This window comes from Scyliorhinus torazame, chromosome 6, assembly GCF_047496885.1.
Source record: "Scyliorhinus torazame isolate Kashiwa2021f chromosome 6, sScyTor2.1, whole genome shotgun sequence".
Taxonomy (NCBI): Eukaryota; Metazoa; Chordata; class Chondrichthyes; order Carcharhiniformes; family Scyliorhinidae; genus Scyliorhinus; species Scyliorhinus torazame.
Genome location: NC_092712.1, coordinates 154,252,035 through 154,270,756, shown reverse-complemented (window position 1 = coordinate 154,270,756; position 18,722 = coordinate 154,252,035). Strand labels below are relative to the sequence as shown.

The following is an 18,722-nucleotide window of genomic DNA, read 5'->3' as shown; positions in this document are numbered from 1 at the left end:
TTTGACCGGCACAGGTCCTAACACTCTTATTATAGCAAATATAGCAAATAGCATAATAGCAAAGTAGCTACAAGACAGCATAAACATCACAAAACCAGTACAAATAGAATTAACTTGAACAATTACAGAGAGGAAAAAGCATGGAATCTTCAAAGGGCAGAGGAAGAGGGAATTTAAAGTAGGGTGTTTCTGTGGACAATTTTGAATCCGGGAGAAATTTGTCCAATCTAATGGTATCACCAGAAAGCATGACTAATAATAATCTTTGTTAGTGTCACAAGTAGGCCTAGATTAACATTGCAATGAAGTTGCTGTTAAAATCCCCAAGTCACTTCAGTCCGGCACCTGTTTGGGTACACTGAGGGAGAATTTAGAATGTCGAATTCACCTAACTAGCAGGTCTTTCGGGACTTGTGGGAGGAAACCGGAGCACCCGGTGGAAACCCACGCAGACACTGGGAGAATGTGTAAACTACACATGGACAGTGATCAGGGCCGGGATGAAATCCAGGTCCTCAGTGAAGTGAGGCAGCAGTGCAAACCATCTGTGAACAAGCATCTGTGAACAAGTGAGACCGCATCTGTGGAGATAAAAAATATGAATGTTTCATCCGTGTAATTCAGATTTCCAGCAGCTGCAGTATTTTGCTTTTGTATTAATTCCAACATGGTGCGTAGAAACCAAGGGAATTTCCCAATTTCATCGAGAACTCTTTAACAAGCAGTTTGTCATGTACTTCTAAACTAGTATGATTCTTAAGTCAAGCTCACCCATAAAAAATGTTTTGGAGAATTTAGAAGACCAGAGCTGTTTGCTGCATTTGGTCTGCTAAATGATGCTATTTGAAGTTGTCAAATTTTGTTTGGCATGTTTCTGGATGCACTTTTATTTATTGAACAAATGATCTCTTTTAATTTTAGACAATCGGCTGCGAGACATGGAATACAGCAGTTGTGACCAAGACCAGAGCACATCCACGGAATCCTCTCCTCCTGTAGAATCAAGAACAAAAAGGGCTACCATTCGTTCAGCTTGCATTCGTTTAAATCCAAAACCATCCAGCAGAACAAGTTCCTCGAGGAGTATGTTTGTCTACAGCATTTTAATATCTCTTGTCTTGAAATTAAAATTTGGTTTACTTACAAAGTGGATCATGCTTATACAGCTAGTTATACTGCAAGTTCCCTATTTTAGCTGGAGTGGTAATCTGAGGAATCCAGCAAGGAAGATGTGCTTTCACACCTTGCAGCTTCATTCATTCAACACAGTGCAGGCACCTCACATTCCCATCTGAGCAGCTAACACCCTCAACCAATTGCCCTCTCTCATGCCTCAGTCACCATCCATACATGTTGTTCCCTCCTCTCCTCACAAGCCATTACAATAACTCCAACCCCTGTTTCTTCTAGCAGGTGAAGAGAACATACAACTTGGGATGGGGTGGACACCTTGGGGAGGGGGGCAAGGTTTGGCCCAAAAGTGACAGGCACCTTATCAGGTCACAGGAGAAGGAGACCTGTCCCAGGATGCTAGCCTGCTGATCTTACTCCTGCTGGTATTTAATAGTGATATTGTTTCTCCTCCTGGCCGTCTGCAAGTTGGAAGATAGAGCTACATGAGCTGCTCCCATGCTATGGTCAGGTCTGGTAGCAACAAAGTGCAGCTGAAGGTGAGTGAAATGCTAGAAAGCTGAAGTGCCATCCAAGAAGTTGACAATCACCTGTCAAAGCAGTGTTAGTACTCTCTGAAGGAAAAAAGTGCATGAAACAGCAGTCTCTAACCTGGCCACAGCTGGAGCTCTTAGGATTAGAAGTAATGTTGAATCCATGATGAGCATTAGAAACACTATAGCCGACAAACCTATGGACCAAGTGCTGGAAAGTGGCATTAGAACGGATAGGTGTTTGATGGCTGCCACAAACGATGGGCCGAAAGGCCTCTATATGCTGTAAAACTGACTTTGTTAGAAATTGGTACAAATACAGGCTCAGGCTAGGTAGTAGGTCATTTACTTGCAGGCTCTCCTGCCTCATAGAGATGAATATACTAATACACTTAGGAATGTAAATTGTGTTGATTCATATTCTATTCATGAGGCATGATCTTCTGTTTAATAACATGGCTGATCACATGGAATAATAATGAGGTGCTTACCAGTATGTGTTTTTTAAAGTGACTATTTGATACTAGTCCTTAAAGGAGGTAATATCTCCCAAGATCAGTACTGATGTTAGCTACATTTTTCTCTGTGGGCTTGTTCTTTTTAAAAAAGCAGCTAGTTAGAGGAGTAACCTGAGGTGTGAGCACACCACCACAATGCTTTCTATTGCATTGAATGACCTATTCATTAGTGTATTTGGAGCCTATTTATATATACAAAATAAAAATTGCTCATCACTCCAGAGTTTCTATATTTCTAGTTTGACAAGTAGTGGAAGATTGTTGGTGCACAATATATATTGCTGTCTTTATGGGTTTTTAATAGCAATCAATGGTATTTTCAATTTCATAATCCAGATTTGTTAATTGAATTATTTATTAAATTCCACCAGCCACCATAGTGGGCTTTGAACCCATGTCCTCAGAGTCTGGGTCTCTGGATTACTAGCCCTGTGACATGACCACTACACCATCATTTTGTTCCTGCAGTCATGCAGTCTTGACATCTTCTTTCAGTCACACAGCTTGATCCTTTGACTGGCACAGGTCCTTGCTCCATCATTCAATAGGAAATAGCCAAGTATCTACAAGACAGCATAAACATCACAAAACCAGTACAAATAGAATTAACTTGAACAATTACAGAGAGGAAAGAAGCATGGAATCTTCAAAGGGCAGAGGAAGAGGGAATTTAAAGTAGGGTGTTTCTGTGGACAATTTTGAATACGGGAGAAAATTGTCCAATCTAATGGTATCGCCAGAAAGCATGACTAATAAGAATCTTTATTCGTGTCACAGGTAGGCCTACATTAACGTTGCAATGAAGTTGCTGTTAAAATCCCCGAGTTACTTCAGTCCGGCACCTGTTTGGGTACATTGAGGGAGAATTTAGAATGTCGAATTCACCTAACTAGCAGGTCTTTCGGGACTTGTGGGAGGCAACCGGAGCACCCGGTGGAAACCCACGCAGACACTGGGAGAATGGGTAACATGGACAGTGACCAGGGCCGGGATGAAATCCAGGTTCCCAGCGGAGTGAGGCAGCAGTGCTAACCACTGCGCTACTGTGACACCCTCGCTCCAAGCCTCCTTAATTATACATTACACAAAGCCCACTGAATTATATGGCTATATTCCAATCTGGACAAAGTTTGCAGATGCATCATTTACTCTTTCACTGGCCAGTGCGGGCCCCTATCCACTCATGCTTGAATGTTGAAATACTTGAGTTTGTGAATTGTGAAATTTGGTTTCCACTCAAAACATTTCAGCTTCTGGCTCCTTACTGCAGGTTATAATGTTCCTCTGAACGTTATCATGCCTAACATCCCATCTTTATATCCTTTATCTGTCACAATAATCACCAAGTTTGCAACAATAAAAGCACATTTATATAGTGCCATTAACATGGAATATCCCTTGAGTTGAGAAACAAAAGGGCCAAGCCAAGAAAGGAGGGTGACCAAACGTTTAGTTGAAAACTTGGGTTATAAAGGAAGTGTAATGCAGGAATGAAGTTGTAGCAGATGTAAAAGTAAGGATGAGAATTTTTGAATTGTGGTCTTGAAAGATCTGGAGCCAGGAAAGGTTTGTCACAATATTGATGATGGGGAGGTGCATTTGGCATGGGATAGGATATGAGCATCAGAATATATGATGAATTGAAATTTATGGCAAGCAGAGGATAGGTTTGTGATGGGGACCAAAGATGACAGCTTTGTTCTTCCTCGTGTTTAAATGGAGAAATAGGTCCCTGAATCAAAGCTGTGTTACCAGCACATGAGCAATCTACTTTAACATTTAAAAAGCTAAGAATGTTTTGTAACAATTAACTATGTTTCAGGTGGTTATCGATCAGAATACAAGTATTCCCGACGTGACTCCTCAACAAGTAAACGTGATCAGTCTAGAACAAGAGAAAGCTCCAAAGGTAGAACATCTTTTTATGAACTTTAAGTATTATTATCAGATAGCTTCAGTTAAAAGACTGCGGCTTTAGATTTAATCAAAATCCCAAAAAAGTCAAGCTGACCTTGTGGTATCAGTGGCACACACATCTTTGTTCTACCGTATGTACGACATGGAGGGAAAACAGGAGAGATGTTTTTGTGTAACTCCAAGTAGTTGGAGATTTAAATTTTTGTCCCAGTCTTGGCTTATATTATGTTTTGTGTGGATTTTGCACTATTTTCAATAAAAGTGAATTATGTAAAATGACATAGGATTTTTGACACAGAAAAAGACCCCCTATTCCTGTGTTTCTAATCCACTCAAACTCCTCCTATCTTTCCTCCTTTAAATCTATTATTGTAACCCTCTATTGCCATCTCTCTCAAATGCTTTAAAAAAAAAAAGAAAAAAAATTTAGAGTACCCAATTATTTTTTTCTCCCAATTAAGGGGCAATTTAGCGTGGCCAATCCACCTAACCTGCACATCTTTGGGTTGTGGGGGTGAAACCCATGCAGACATGGGGAGAATGTTCAAACTCCACACGGACAGTGACCCAGGGCCGGGATTCGAACCCGGGTCCTCCACATAGTGTGCCCAGTGCTAACCACTGTGCCACATGTCCCCTTCAAATGTTTGTCTAGCCTATCGCTTGAACCATTTCTTCTTGGAGCAAGCTCCACCCACTCATTGCTCAAGTCTCTTCTGGATTCCCTTCAAATTCCTTGATGACGCTTTTATATTGATGCCTCTGAGTAGGCTCTTGTCACAAGCAAAGGCGTTCTATCTATCTACTCTACCAAAACCTTTTATAATTTTAAAGACCTCTATGAGGTTACCCTCCAGATTATTATTTTTATTTCAAGATTTATTTTTTTCCAGGGGGACAAAAATGTTTATCTTTTCTTGATACCTTTTCTGGTACCATCCTTGGAAATCTTCTCTGCACCCTTCCCAGTGCCTCTGTCCTTTTTAAAATTTGGTGACCAGAATGGAATGCAGTACTGCACATTCGGTCTAACCAAGATTTGATGCAGGGTTATCACAACTTCCCTATTTTCAATTCTATGCTTCAGAAATAAAACTTGGTTCAATTTTTTTATGGCCTTCCCCTAATTTTTTTAATGATAAAATTGATATCGCAAGCATACGATCATGGTAATGTTCTTTGTCATATGTTAATTGAGCTGGATATTCACTTTTCAATGTTTTTGAAGACACTAAACGTTCTGGAGAAGATTGGCGAGATGAATGGGAACGATCTATTAAGCGATCAAAAGAGAAAAGAGAAAAAGAAAGGGTGAGAGAAAGAAGTACACGTTCTGACAGAGATAAGGACAGACGGAAAAGCAGATCGGACTCTAAAGATGACTACAAGAAAAGAGAAAAGCCTAGGTAATGCATTATATGCAGTACATTTTTTTCTCTTTTCCCTGTTGTGATGCTACCTTGTAATTGTTCATTCGGAGAGTCAGTACATACATGATCGGTGTCACACCATGCTGATAGTATCTGCGAGGGTACCCCAACTTCAAACTCCAGTTCGTGGAGTGTGTAGTTTTGTTTTTGGAATGGTGTGAGGAATCACATGAAACTCCAGTGACAGTAACCAGCCCAGTCGTCATATTACAATTATTGAAGATTGTTTACTAAATTAAAGAGAAGATCAATAGACACAAATAAGATTATAATACTCTAAGGCAGTTAAGTATATGAATGGCTAAACACGCACACAGTTTGTGTAGAGCCCCTTGCTCCAGACTACATATATGATCCCTGAACTCCTTAAGATTCTCCTTTTCCCAAACAACATCCGAAATTAAATCTCTAGGTCAAATCGAGCTTGTAGTTATCACATAATACAGGGCTGGGAAACTTCTTTTCCTGGTCCAGTGAAGATTTTGAAACTGCTTTTATGAAGGTTTCTGCACGGCGTTGGGGGGCCTAGCCTCCTGGTGCTGAGTTGTGGACTGGCCTCTCAGGCTATCAGATGTAAAATGGTCTCCCTGCCTCTGAGGGTGCATTCTACATTTTTTTCCTCCTTTGATTTTTCATTCTGTGTATTTGGCTGCCTGCCTCACTCAAATTCTTTTTTAAAAATATTTTTATTAAAGGCATTTTGCATATGTACATAAAAATATCAGAAGAATACAAATCCACAGGAACAAAGATAACAGGCCCACAACACCCCCCACTGACAACTTAATTCCCCTTTAAGAAATCGATTAACAGCTTCCACCTCGGGGCAAACGTCGTCTCCACCCACCATAAGGCCAACTTGACCTTCTCCAGATGCAGGAATTCTGCCAGGCCACTTACCCACATCCCCGCCTTCGGCAGCTCCAAGTCCTGTCAGGACAACAAGATCCGTCTCCGGGCTATCAGGGAGGCAAACGGCAATACATTGGCCTCTCTCCCCACCTGGACTCCTGGATCTTCCGACATGCCAAATATTGCCACCTCCGTACTCGGGGCAACCCCTGCCCCCGGAATCTCGGATATGCCAGAATGTTCTCACCTTTGGACAAACCCAGAACATGTGGACGTATGTGTTCTGTTGGATGTTATTATTGAAAAGTGTTAAAATTCTAAATGCCTCAATGAAATATTTTCTTTTTAAAAAAAAAAAAAAGAACATGTTGATGTCATTCGTGGCCCCCCCATATACTGCCCACACCTATCCTCGACCCCTACAAAGAACCAGCTCACCCTCGCAACCGTCATGTGGACCATAAGCACCACCTTAAACTGGATGAGGCCTAACCTCGCACACGACGAGGATGCATTCACCATCCACCAGGCTTCCTTCCATGCCCCGGCTTTGGGAAAAATCGGGAACACCTAGCTTTTCCCCATGTTCAATTTACACCCTGAGAACTGGCCAATGTCCCTCAGGATCTCCATGATCATAAGACCATAAGACATGAGAGCAGAATTAGACCACTTGACCCATCGAATCTGCACCGCCATTCAAGCATGGCTGATATTTTTCTCGGCCTCATTCTCCTGCCTTTTCCCCATAACCCCTGATCTCTTTAGTAATCAAGAACCTATTTATTTCTGTGATTTGACCTCCACCGCCTTCTGCGGCAAAGAGTTCCACAGATTCACCATCCTCTGGCTGAAGAAATCCCTCCTCATCACCCGCCCTCCTCCTCTAACCTAATAATAAGACCCATTGGTGTAAGGTAAGTGCCATGTTATTTTATTATATTATTAGCATTGTGCAGGTCAAGGATCGGAGGTGGAGGAGCAGTCTCTGTCAGCGAGAGAACCTGAGAACATCTCAGACACTCAGAAGGTAAGAAGGTAAGTAAGTGATTTTTACTTTTATACCTTTTTTCAAATTGTGTGTGTCGGGGGGAAACTGAAGTGACATCACAGAAAAGCTGTGACCTGAGTGGCTGGTTGGGATTCTAACCTAAATTTAAAAAAAAAATTTGAGTATTTGGGAACTCATTAAACATAATAACTTAATTATAATTTAGAGGATATCTAAGCCAGAGATCGGAGAATATTATAGTTAGCTATCGCATTTCTATTAGAAATCTAGTGCTAGGAAACAGATAGTTGACAGTAACTTTGCAATTTAAAAAAAAAGTATTTAAAAAAAAGACAAATTTTAATTAATTGACGTAATGTCAGTTAGAGGGGTGCTGTGCTCTGACTGTGAGATGTGGCAGGTCCGGGAGGCTTCCAGCGTCCCGGATGGCTTCATCTGCAGAAAGTGCACCCAACTGCAGCTCCTCACAGACCGCATGGTTCGGTTGGAGCAGCAATTGGATGCACTTAGGAGCATGCAGGTGGCGGAAAGCGTCATAGATCGCAGTTATGTAAATGTGGTCACACCCAAGGTGCAGGCAGAGAAATGGGTGACCACCAGAAAGACCAGGCAGTCAGTGCAGGAATCCCCTGTGGTTGTCCCCCTCTCGAACAGATATACCCCTTTGGATACTGTCGGGGGGGATAGCCTATCAGGGGAAAACAGCAGCAGCCAGAGCAGTGGCACCACGGCTGGCTCTGATGTTCAGAAGGGAGGGTCAAAGCGCAGAAGAGTAATAGTAATAGGGGACTCTATAGTCAGGGGCACAGATAGGCGCTTCTGTGGACGTGAAAGAGACTCCAGGATGGTATGTTGCCTCCCTGGTGCCAGAGTCCAGGATGTCTCCGAACGGGTAGAGGGAATCCTGAAGGGGGAGGGCAAACAGGCAGAGGTCGTTGTACATATTGGTACTAACGACATAGGCAGGAAGGGGCATGAGATCCTGCAGCAGGAGTTCAGGGAGCTAGGCAGAAAGTTAAAAGACAGGACCTCGAGGGTTGTAATCTCGGGATTACTCCCTGTGCCACGTGCCAGTGAGGCTAGAAATAGGAAGATAGAGCAGACAAACACGTGGCTAAACAGCTGGTGTAGGAGGGAGGGTTTCCGTTATCTGGACCACTGGGAGCTCTTCCGGGGCAGGTGTGACCTGTATAAGATGGACGGGTTGCATCTAAACCGGAGAGGCATAAATATCCTGGCCGCGAGATTTGCTAGTGTCACACGGGAGGGTTTAAACTAGTATGGCAGGGGGGTGGGCACGGGAGCAATAGGTCAGAAGGTGAGAGCATTGAGGGAGAACTAGGGAATAGGGACAGTGTGGCTCTGAGGCAGAGCAGACGGGGAGAAGTTGCTGAACACAGCGGGTCTGGTGGCCTGAAGTGCATATGTTTTAATGCAAGGAGCATTACGGGTAAGGCAGATGAACTTTGAGTTTGGATTACTACTTGGAACTATGATGTTGTTGCCATTACAGAGACCTGGTTGAGGGAAGGGCAGGATTGGCAGCTAAACGTTCCAGGATTTAGATGTTTCAGGCGGGATAGAGGGGGATGTAAAAGGGGAGGCGGAGTTGCGCTACTTGTTCGGGAGAATATCACAGCTATACTGCGAGAGGACACCTCAGAGGGCAGTGAGGCTATATGGGTAGAGATCAGGAATAAGAAGGGTGCAGTCACAATGTTGGGGGTATACTACAGGCCTCCCAACAGCCAGCGGGAGATAGAGGAGCAGATAGGTAGACAGATTTTGGAAAAGAGTAAAAACAACAGGGTTGTGGTGATGGGAGACTTCAACTTCCCCAATATTGACTGGGACTCACTTAGTGCCAGGGGCTTAGACGGGGCGGAGTTTGTAAGGAGCATCCAGGAGGGCTTCTTAAAACAATATGTAAACAGTCCAACTAGGGAAGGGGCAGTACTGGACCTGGTATTGGGGAATGAGCCCGGCCAGGTGGTAGATGTTTCAGTAGGGGAGCATTTCGGTAACAGTGACCACAATTCAGTAAGTTTTAAAGTACTGGTGGACAAGGATAAGAGTGGTCCGAGGATGAATGTGCTAAATTGGGGGAAGGCTAATTATAACAATATTAGGCGGGAACTGAAGAACATAGATTGGGGGCGGATGTTTGAGGGCAAATCAACATCTGACATGTGGGAGGCTTTCAAGTGTCAGTTGAAAGGAATACAGGACAGGCATGTTCCTGTGAGGAAGAAAGATAAATACGGCAATTTTCGGGAACCTTGGATGACGAGTGATATTGTAGGCCTCATCAAAAAGAAAAAGGAGGCATTTGTCAGGGCTAAAAGGCTGGGAACAGACAAAGCCTGTGTGGCATATAAGGAAAGTAGGAAGGAACTTAAGCAAGGAGTCAGGAGGGCTAGAAGGGGTCATGAAAAGTCATTGGCAAATAGGGTTAAGGAAAATCCCAAGGCTTTTTACACGTACATAAAAAGCAAGAGGGTAGCCAGGGAAAGGGTTGGCCCACTGAAGGATAGGCAAGGGAATCTATGTGTGGAGCCAGAGGAAATGGGCGAGGTACTAAATGAATACTTTGCATCAGTATTCACCAAAGAGAAGGAATTGGTAGATGTTGAGTCTGGAGAAGGGGGTGTAGATAGCCTGGGTCACATTGAGATCCAAAAAGACGAGGTGTTGGGTGTCTTAAAAAATATTAAGGTAGATAAGTCCCCAGGGCCGGATGGGATCTACCCCAGAATACTGAAGGAGGCTGGAGAGGAAATTGCTGAGGCCTTGACAGAAATCTTTGGATCCTCGCTGTCTTCAGGGGATGTCCCGGAGGACTGGAGAATAGCCAATGTTGTTCCTCTGTTTAAGAAGGGTAGCAAGGATAATCCCGGGAACTACAGGCCGGTGAGCCTTACTTCAGTGGTAGGGAAATTACTGGAGAGAATTCTTCGAGACAGGATCTACTCCCATTTGGAAGCAAATGGACGTATTAGTGAGAGGCAGCACGGTTTTGTGAAGGGGAGGTCGTGTCTCACTAACTTGATAGAGTTTTTCGAGGAGGTCACTAAGATGATTGATGCAGGTAGGGCAGTAGATGTTGTCTATATGGACTTCAGTAAGGCCTTTGACAAGGTCCCTCATGGTAGACTAGTACAAAAGGTGAAGTCACACGGGATCAGGGGTGAGCTGGCAAGGTGGATACAGAACTGGCTAGGCCATAGAAGGCAGAGAGTAGCAATGGAGGGATGCTTTTCTAATTGGAGGGCTGTGACCAGTGGTGTTCCACAGGGATCAGTGCTGGGACCTTTGCTGTTTGTAGTATATATAAATGATTTGGAGGAAAATGTAACTGGTCTGATTAGTAAGTTTGCAGACGACACAAAGGTTGGTGGAATTGCGGATAGCGATGAGGACTGTCTGAGGATACAGCAGGATTTAGATTGTCTGGAGACTTGGGCGGAGAGATGGCAGATGGAGTTTAATCCGGACAAATGTGAGGTAATGCATTTTGGAAGGGCTAATGCAGGTAGGGAATATACAGTGAATGGTAGAACCCTCAAGAGTATTGAAAGTCAAAGAGATCTAGGAGTACAGGTCCACAGGTCATTGAAAGGGGCAACACAGGTGGAGAAGGTAGTCAAGAAGGCATATGGCATGCTTGCCTTCATTGGCCGGGGCATTGAGTATAAGAATTGGCAAGTCATGTTGCAGCTGTATAGAACCTTAGTTAGGCCACACTTGGAGTATAGTGTTCAATTCTGGTCGCCACACTACCAGAAGGATGTGGAGGCTTTCGAGAGGGTGCAGAAGAGATTTACCAGAATGTTGCCTGGTATGGAGGGCATAAGCTATGAGGAGCGATTGAATAAACTCGGTTTATTCTCACTGGAACGAAGGAGGTTGAGGGGCGACCTGATAGAGGTATACAAAATTATGAGGGGCATAGACAGAGTGGATAGTCAGAGGCTTTTCCCCAGGGTAGAGGGGTCAATTACTAGGGGGCATAGGTTTAAGGTGAGAGGGGCAAAGTTTAGAGTAGATGTACGAGGCAAGTTTTTTACGCAGAGGGTAGTGGGTGCCTGGAACTCACTACCGGAGGAGGTAGTGGAAGCAGGGACGATAGGGACATTTAAGGGGCATCTTGACAAATATATGAATAGGATGGGAATAGAAGGATACGGACGCAGGAAGTGTAGAAGATTGTAGTTTAGTCGGGCAGTATGGTCGGCACGGGCTTGGAGGGCCAAAGGGCCTGTTCCTGTGCTGTACATTTCTTTGTTCTTTGTTTGTTTTAAAGGATCATCCCTTTATTCTGAGATTGTGCACTCTGGTTCTAGTTTTTCCTACTAGTAGAAACATCCTCTCCACGTCCACTCTATCCAGGTCTCTGTGTCCTATACATTTCAATAAGATGCCCCCTCATCCTTCTAAACTCCCAACGAGTACAGACCCAGAATCCTAACCGTTCTTCATTCCAGAGATCATTCTTGTGAACCTCCTCTATACCCTTTCCAAGGCCAGCACATCTTTCCTTAGATATGGGACCCAAAACGGCTCACAATACTCCAAATGGAGTCTGACCCAGAGCCTTATACAGCCTCAGAAGTACATCCCTGCTCTTGTACTCTAGCCCTCTCGACATGAATGCTAACATTGCATTTGACTTCCTTACTGCTGACTGAACCTGCACATTAACCCTAAGAGAATCTTGAACGAGGACTAAAAGCAAATTACTGTGGGTGCTGGAATCTGAAACCAAAGAGAAAATGCTGGAAAATCTCAGCAGGTCTGGCAGCATCTGTAGGGAGAGAAAAGAGCTAATGTTTTGAGTCCAGATGACTCTTTGTCAAAGCTATAAGACAGAGAATGAAAGAACAAACAAAGAACAAAGAAATGTACAGCACAGGAACAGGCCCTTCGGCCCTCCAAGCCCGTGCCGACCATACTGCCCGACTAAACTACAATCTTCTACACTTCCTGGGTCCGTATCCTTCTATTCCCATCCTATTCATATATTTGTCAAGATGCCCCTTAAATGTCCCTATCGTCCCTGCTTCCACTACCTCCTCCGGTAGTGAGTTCCAGGCACCCACTACCCTCTGCGTAAAAAACTTGCCTCGTACATCTACTCTAAACTTTGCCCCTCTCACCTTAAACCTATGCCCCCTAGTAATTGACCCCTCTACCCTGGGGAAAAGCCTCTGACTATCCACTCTGTCTATGCCCCTCATAATTTTGTATACCTCTATCAGGTCGCCCCTCAACCTCCTTCGTTCCAGTGAGAACAAACCGAGTTTATTCAATCGCTCCTCATAGCTTATGCCCTCCATACCAGGCAACATTCTGGTAAATCTCTTCTGCACCCTCTCTAAAGCCTCCACATCCTTCTGGTAGTGTGGCGACCAGAATTGAACACTATACTCCCAAGTGTGGCCCAACTAAGGTTCTATACAGCTGCAACATGACTTGCCAATTCTTATACTCAAAAGATGAGTCATAGCCACAGAAACCCATGGAAACGGGGTGCTAATAGCTACAGAAACGACAGGGAAAGAATGCTAATGGCAGTCCCCAGAGAGAACAAAAGGTGTGAAAGGCCAAACAGCAGAGCAACTAACATCAGTGGGTAAACAGTGACAAGGACTTCCAAGTCCCTTTGTGCTTCTGATTTCCAAAGCCTTTTCGCATTTAGAAAATAGTCAATGCTTCCATTCCCCCTTTCAAAGTGCATAACCTCACACTTTTCCACATTGTACTCCATCTGCCACTTCTTTGCCATTCTCCTAGCCTGTCCTAGTCCTTCTGCAGCCCCCCTGCTTCCTCAATACTATCTGTCCCTCTACAGGTCTTTGTATCATCTGCAAACTTAGCCACAGTGATTTCAGTTCCTTCTTCCAAATCATTTCTTTCGACGCTGCCCACCGGGTCAAAAATGTACAGCAAAAGATCGTCCGCATACAATGAGTTTCTGTGCTTGGCTCTGCTTGATGCCACTCCAAATCCTTGACGGCCGAAGTGCCATCGCCAAAGCAAAAAGCAACGGGAAGAGCGGGCACCCCCGATGCAGCCCGAAGTACCCCAAGCTCATCCAATTTGTCTGGATACTAATCGCCGCCCTGTACACCCAATTTGGCCCCTGGCCAAATCCTAACGACCCAGCACCTCCAATAAATACGCCCAAATGGTCTCCTGCATTGTAACAACTTTGTGATAGCATTCTTAATATGTCTCTAAACTCATTTTAAAAAGAGGTACAGGCCAGGAAACAATAATCTTGTCACCTAGACAAAATTATTCGTGCTGTGCAGCTATCTCAGTTATAGTTCTTTTGCTGCAGCCTGAAATTTGTTTCCATGGGATAAATATACCAGTCATATAAATTTCTCAAAGACAGATTGAAATCGGGGATGCACCTAGCAGAGGCAAATAACCTAGAATAGAACACAGGGATATCCGGCACACATTGTGGCTTGAAAAAACACTTCATGCTAATCTTGATACTCTGTGAAATACTAAAAGGCAGTATTTTTCTTTTTTTAAAAAAAAACTTTATTGAGGCATTTATAATTTTAACATATCAACATTCTAAATAACAGAGCGGTCCGACACACGCAAAAACCCCACAGTAACATACCCAACAACCCCCTTGCGGGCCTCTCCGCCTTCCCCATGGATAGAAGATCAAATTTTTCCTGTAACTCCTCACCAAAAGCCCCAGGTCTTCTGCAAATCTTCCATCAATCTCCAAAATCAGCTATATCAGCTGCTACTGCTCCTCCCATGCCTCCCTATCCACCTTTGCCTTGAATGAGATGACTGTAACCCTCACTACCGCCTTCAATGCTCTCAAAATCACCGGCGGCAATACCTCCACAGATCCACCCCTCCCATCTCCTTCATGACTCCAGACCTGTGCACTATTACATCCAGCTGAGGGGGCACGCATGCGTGGGACAACCTGCATTCTTGAAAGGCAGTCGCAGCCGGCATTTTAAAAAGCCAGTCACGGTTGTTGTCACTTCCTCCCGCGATCTGGAACTCCACAACCCACCCTAGTTTGAACATGACTGCTGTAGCGGCTCTATAAGGATACTGCTGTCATTAATCTTAAAGCTAGGATGGTAATAGATATAGGACAGAGGTCAGAGGTAGGTTCTTTACGCAAAGAGTAGTGAGGCCGTGGAATGCCCTACCTGCTACAGTAGTGAACTCGCCAACATTGAGGGCATTTAAAAGTTTATTGGATAAGCATATGGATGATAATGGCATAGTGTAGGTTAGATGGCTTTTGTTTCGGTGCAACACCGTGGGCCGAAGGGCCTGTACTGCGCTGTATTGTTCTATGTTCTATGTTGCAGTTTCCCCATTGCACCGGAGCTGCTAATTTAAAGGTAAACTTTAAAACTGTACCCTTGAACTGTGAAGCTGCACTTGCATCTTGCAGAAATCTGAAATAAGAACTAGGAACAGGAGTAGGCCATCTGGCCCCTCGAGCCTGCTCCGCCATTTAATGAGATCATGGCTGATCTTTGTGGACTCAGCTCCACTCTCCGGCCCGTACACCATATCCCCGAATCCCTTTATTCTTTAGAAAGGCATCTATCTTTTTCTTAAAAACGTTTAAAGAAGGAGCCTCAACTGCTTCACTGGGCAAGGAATTCCAGAGATTCACAACCCTTTGGGTGAAGAAGTTCCTCCTACACTCCGTCCTAAATCTACCTCCCCTTATTTTGAGGCTATGCCCCCTACTTCTGCTTTCCCCGACCAGTGGAAACAACCTGCCGCATCTATCCTATCTATTCCCTCATAATTTTATATGTCTCACTAAGATCCACCCCCCCCGCATCCTTCCCAACTCCAATGAGTACTGTCCCAGTTTCCTCAACCTCTCGTCATAATCTAATCCCCTCAACTCTGGGATCAACCTAGTGAATCTCCTCTGCACTCCCTCCAGTGCCAATATGTCCTTTCTCAGGTAAGGAGACCAAAACTGAACACAATACTCCAGATGCGGCCTCACCAACACCCTATACAATTGCAGCATAACCTCACTAGTCTTGAACTCCATCCCTCTAGCAATGAAAGACAAAACTCGCTTCGCCTTCTTAATCACCTGTTGCACCTGCACACCAACTTTTTGCGACTCGTGCACCAGCACACCCAGGTCCCTCTGCACAGCAGCATGTTTTAACATCTTACCGTTTAAATAATAATCCATTCTGCTGTTATTCCTCCCAAAATGGATAGCCTCACACTTGGCAACATTGAATTCCATCTGCCAGACCCTAGCCCATTCACCTAACCTATCCAAATCCTTCTGCAGACTTCCGGTATCCTCTGCCCTTTTTGCTTTACCACTCATCTTAGTGTCGTCTGCAAACTTTGACACATTGCACTTGGTCCCCAACTCCAAATCGTCTATGTAAATTGTGAACAACTGCGGGCCCAACACTGATCCTTGAGGGACCCCACTCGTTACAGGCTGCCAACCAGAGAAACACCCATTTATCCCCACTCTCTGCTTTCTGTTAGTTAACCAATCCTCTACCCATGCTACCACTTTACCCTCAATGCCATGCATCTTTAGTTTATGCAGCAACCTTTTGTGTGGCACCTTGTCAAAAGCTTTCTGGAAATCCAGATATACCACATCCATTGGCTCCCCGTTATCTACTGCACTGGTAACGTCCTCAAAAAATTCTACCAAATTAGTCAGACACGACCTACCCTTTGTGAACCCATGCTGCGTCTGCCCAATGGGACAATTTCCCTCCAGGTGCCCCGCTATTTCCTCCTGAATGATAGATTCCAGCATTTTCCCTACAACCGAAGTTAAGCTTACCGGCCTATAATTACCCGCTTTCTGCCGACCTCCTTTTTTAAACAGTGGTGTCACGTTTGCTACTTTCCAATCCTCTGGGACCACCCCAGAGTCTAGTGAATTTTGATAAATTATCACTAGTGCGTTTACAATTTCCCTAGCCATCTCTTTTAACACTCTGGGATGCATCCCATCAGGGCCAGCAGACTTGTCTACCTTTAGCCCCATTAGCTTGCCCAATACTGCCTCCTTAGTGATTACAATCATCTCAAGGTCCTAACCTATCATATCCTTATTTCCATCAGTCACTGGCATGTTATTTGTGTCCTCCACTGTGAAGGCTGACCCAATAAACCTGTTCAGCTCCTCAGCCATTTCCCCGTCTCCTATTATTAAATCTCCCTTCTCATCTTCCAAAGGACCAATATTTACCTTAGCCACTCTTTTTTGTCTTATATATTTGTAGAAGCTTTTACTATCTGCTTTTATGTTCTGAGCCAGTTTACTTTCATAGTCTACCTTACTCTTCTTTATGGCTTTTTTAGTAGCTTTCTGTTGTCCCCTAAAGACTTCCCAGTCCTCTAGTCTCCCACTAATTTTTGCCACTTTGTATGTTTTTTCCTTCAATTTGATACTCTCCCTCACCTCCTTAGATATCCACGGTCGATTTTTTCCCCTTTCTACCGTCTTTCTTTTTTGTCGGTGTGAACCTTTTCTGAACACTGTGAAAGATCGCTCGGAAGGTTCTCCACTGTTCCTCAACTGCTTCACCATGAAGCCTTTGCTCCCAGTCTACCTTAGCTAGTTCATCCCATTGTAATCGCCTTTGTTTAAGCACAAAACACTAGTGTTTGATTTTACCTTGTCATCCTCCAACTGTATTTTAAATTCCACCATATTGTGGTCGCTCCTTCCAAGAGGATCCCGAACTATGAGATCATTAATCAATCCTGCCTCATTACACAGGACCAGATCTAGGACCGCTTGTTCCCTTGTAGGTTCCATTACATACTGTTCCAGGAAATTATCCCGGGCACATTCTATAAACTCCTCCTCAAGGCTGCCTTTACCAACCTGGTTAAACCAATCGATATGCAGATTAAAATCTCCCATGATAACCGCTGTACCATTTCTACATGCATCCGTTATTTCTTTGCTTATTGCCTGCCCTACCATCCTGTTACTATTTGGTGGCCTATAGACTACACCTATCAGTGACCTTTTCGCCTTACTATTCCTGATTTCCACCCAAATTGATTCAACCTTGTCCTCCATAGCACCAATATCATCCCTTACTATTGCCCGGATGCCATCCTTAAACAACAAAGCTACACCACCGCCCTTACCGTCCATTCTATCCTTTCGTATAGTCTGATACCCTTGGATATTTAATTCCCAGTCGTGACCATCTTTTAACCATGTTTCAGTAATGGCCACTAAATCATAGTCATTCACGATGATTTGCGCCATCAACTCATTTACCTTATTTCATATACTGCGAGCATTCAGGTAAAGTACACTTATGCTGTTTTTTATGTCTTTGTTATGAATCCTAACACCTTGATCAGTAACTTTTTGCAATTTATTTTTCCTCTTACCCTTTCTCCTAATTTTCCTTGTCTTTGAACCCATATCTCTACATAATAACCTGTCACGTAACCTGCTGCCTTGATCTCCATTAACCATTATACTGTCCATAGCTTTACATTTCCCTTCCCCCCCAACTTGCTAGTTTAAAGTCCTTGTCACCAACCTATTTATCCTATTCGCTAGAACACTGGTCCCAGAATGGTTCAGGTGAAGACCGTCCCAACGGTACAGGTCCCTCCTGCCCCAGTACTGATGCCAATGCCCCATGAAATGGAATCCCTCTTTCCCGCACCACTCTTTAGCCATGTGTTAACTTCTCTAATTTTCTCAACCCTATGCCAATTGGCATGTGGCTCGGGTAGTAATCCAGAGATTATAACCCTGGAGGACCTGCTCTTTAATTTAGTCCCTAGTGTTTGATAATCCCCAAACAGGTCCTCTTTCCTAGTCTTACCTATGTTGTTAGTCCCAACGTGGACCACAACAACTGGATCCTCCCCCTCCCTCTCCAAAATCCTTTCAAGCCGATCAGAGATGTCCCTCACCCTGGCACCGGGCAGGCAACATACCATGCGGGACTCTTGATCTGGCTTACAAAGGATGCCATCAATCCCCCTAATTATAGAATCCCCTACAACTACCACTTGTCTTTTTGCTCCCCCCTCTTGAATGGCTTCCTGTACCACAGTGCAGTGGTCAGTCAACGCATCCTCCCTACAGCCCTCTTCCTCATCCACACAGGGAGCAAGTACCTCATACCTGTTGGACAAGGTCAAGAGCTGAGGCTCCTCAACTCCTAAACACAGGAGCCCCCTACCTGCCTCCCTTGCAGTCGCACCACTCTGTCCCTGACCACTGTCCGAATTAACAGAACTTATTCTACCGGGTGTGACTGCCTCCTGAAACAAAGCG

At 44.3% G+C, this 18,722-nt stretch overlaps 1 protein-coding gene across 18 annotated transcripts in view; it reads left to right on the top strand.

The window, feature by feature from the left end:
* Window positions 1–18,722, top strand: part of LOC140425085 (uncharacterized) — a 243,230-nt gene that overhangs the window by 170,673 nt on the left and 53,835 nt on the right. For all 18 annotated transcript variants that reach the window (XM_072508976.1, XM_072508973.1, XM_072508975.1 and 15 more), the window contains 3 exons: window positions 922–1,083; window positions 4,005–4,091; window positions 5,328–5,505. In XM_072508976.1, the coding sequence (XP_072365077.1) occupies window positions 922–1,083; window positions 4,005–4,091; window positions 5,328–5,505 (427 nt within the window). The remainder of the gene's footprint in view (window positions 1–921; window positions 1,084–4,004; window positions 4,092–5,327; window positions 5,506–18,722) is intronic.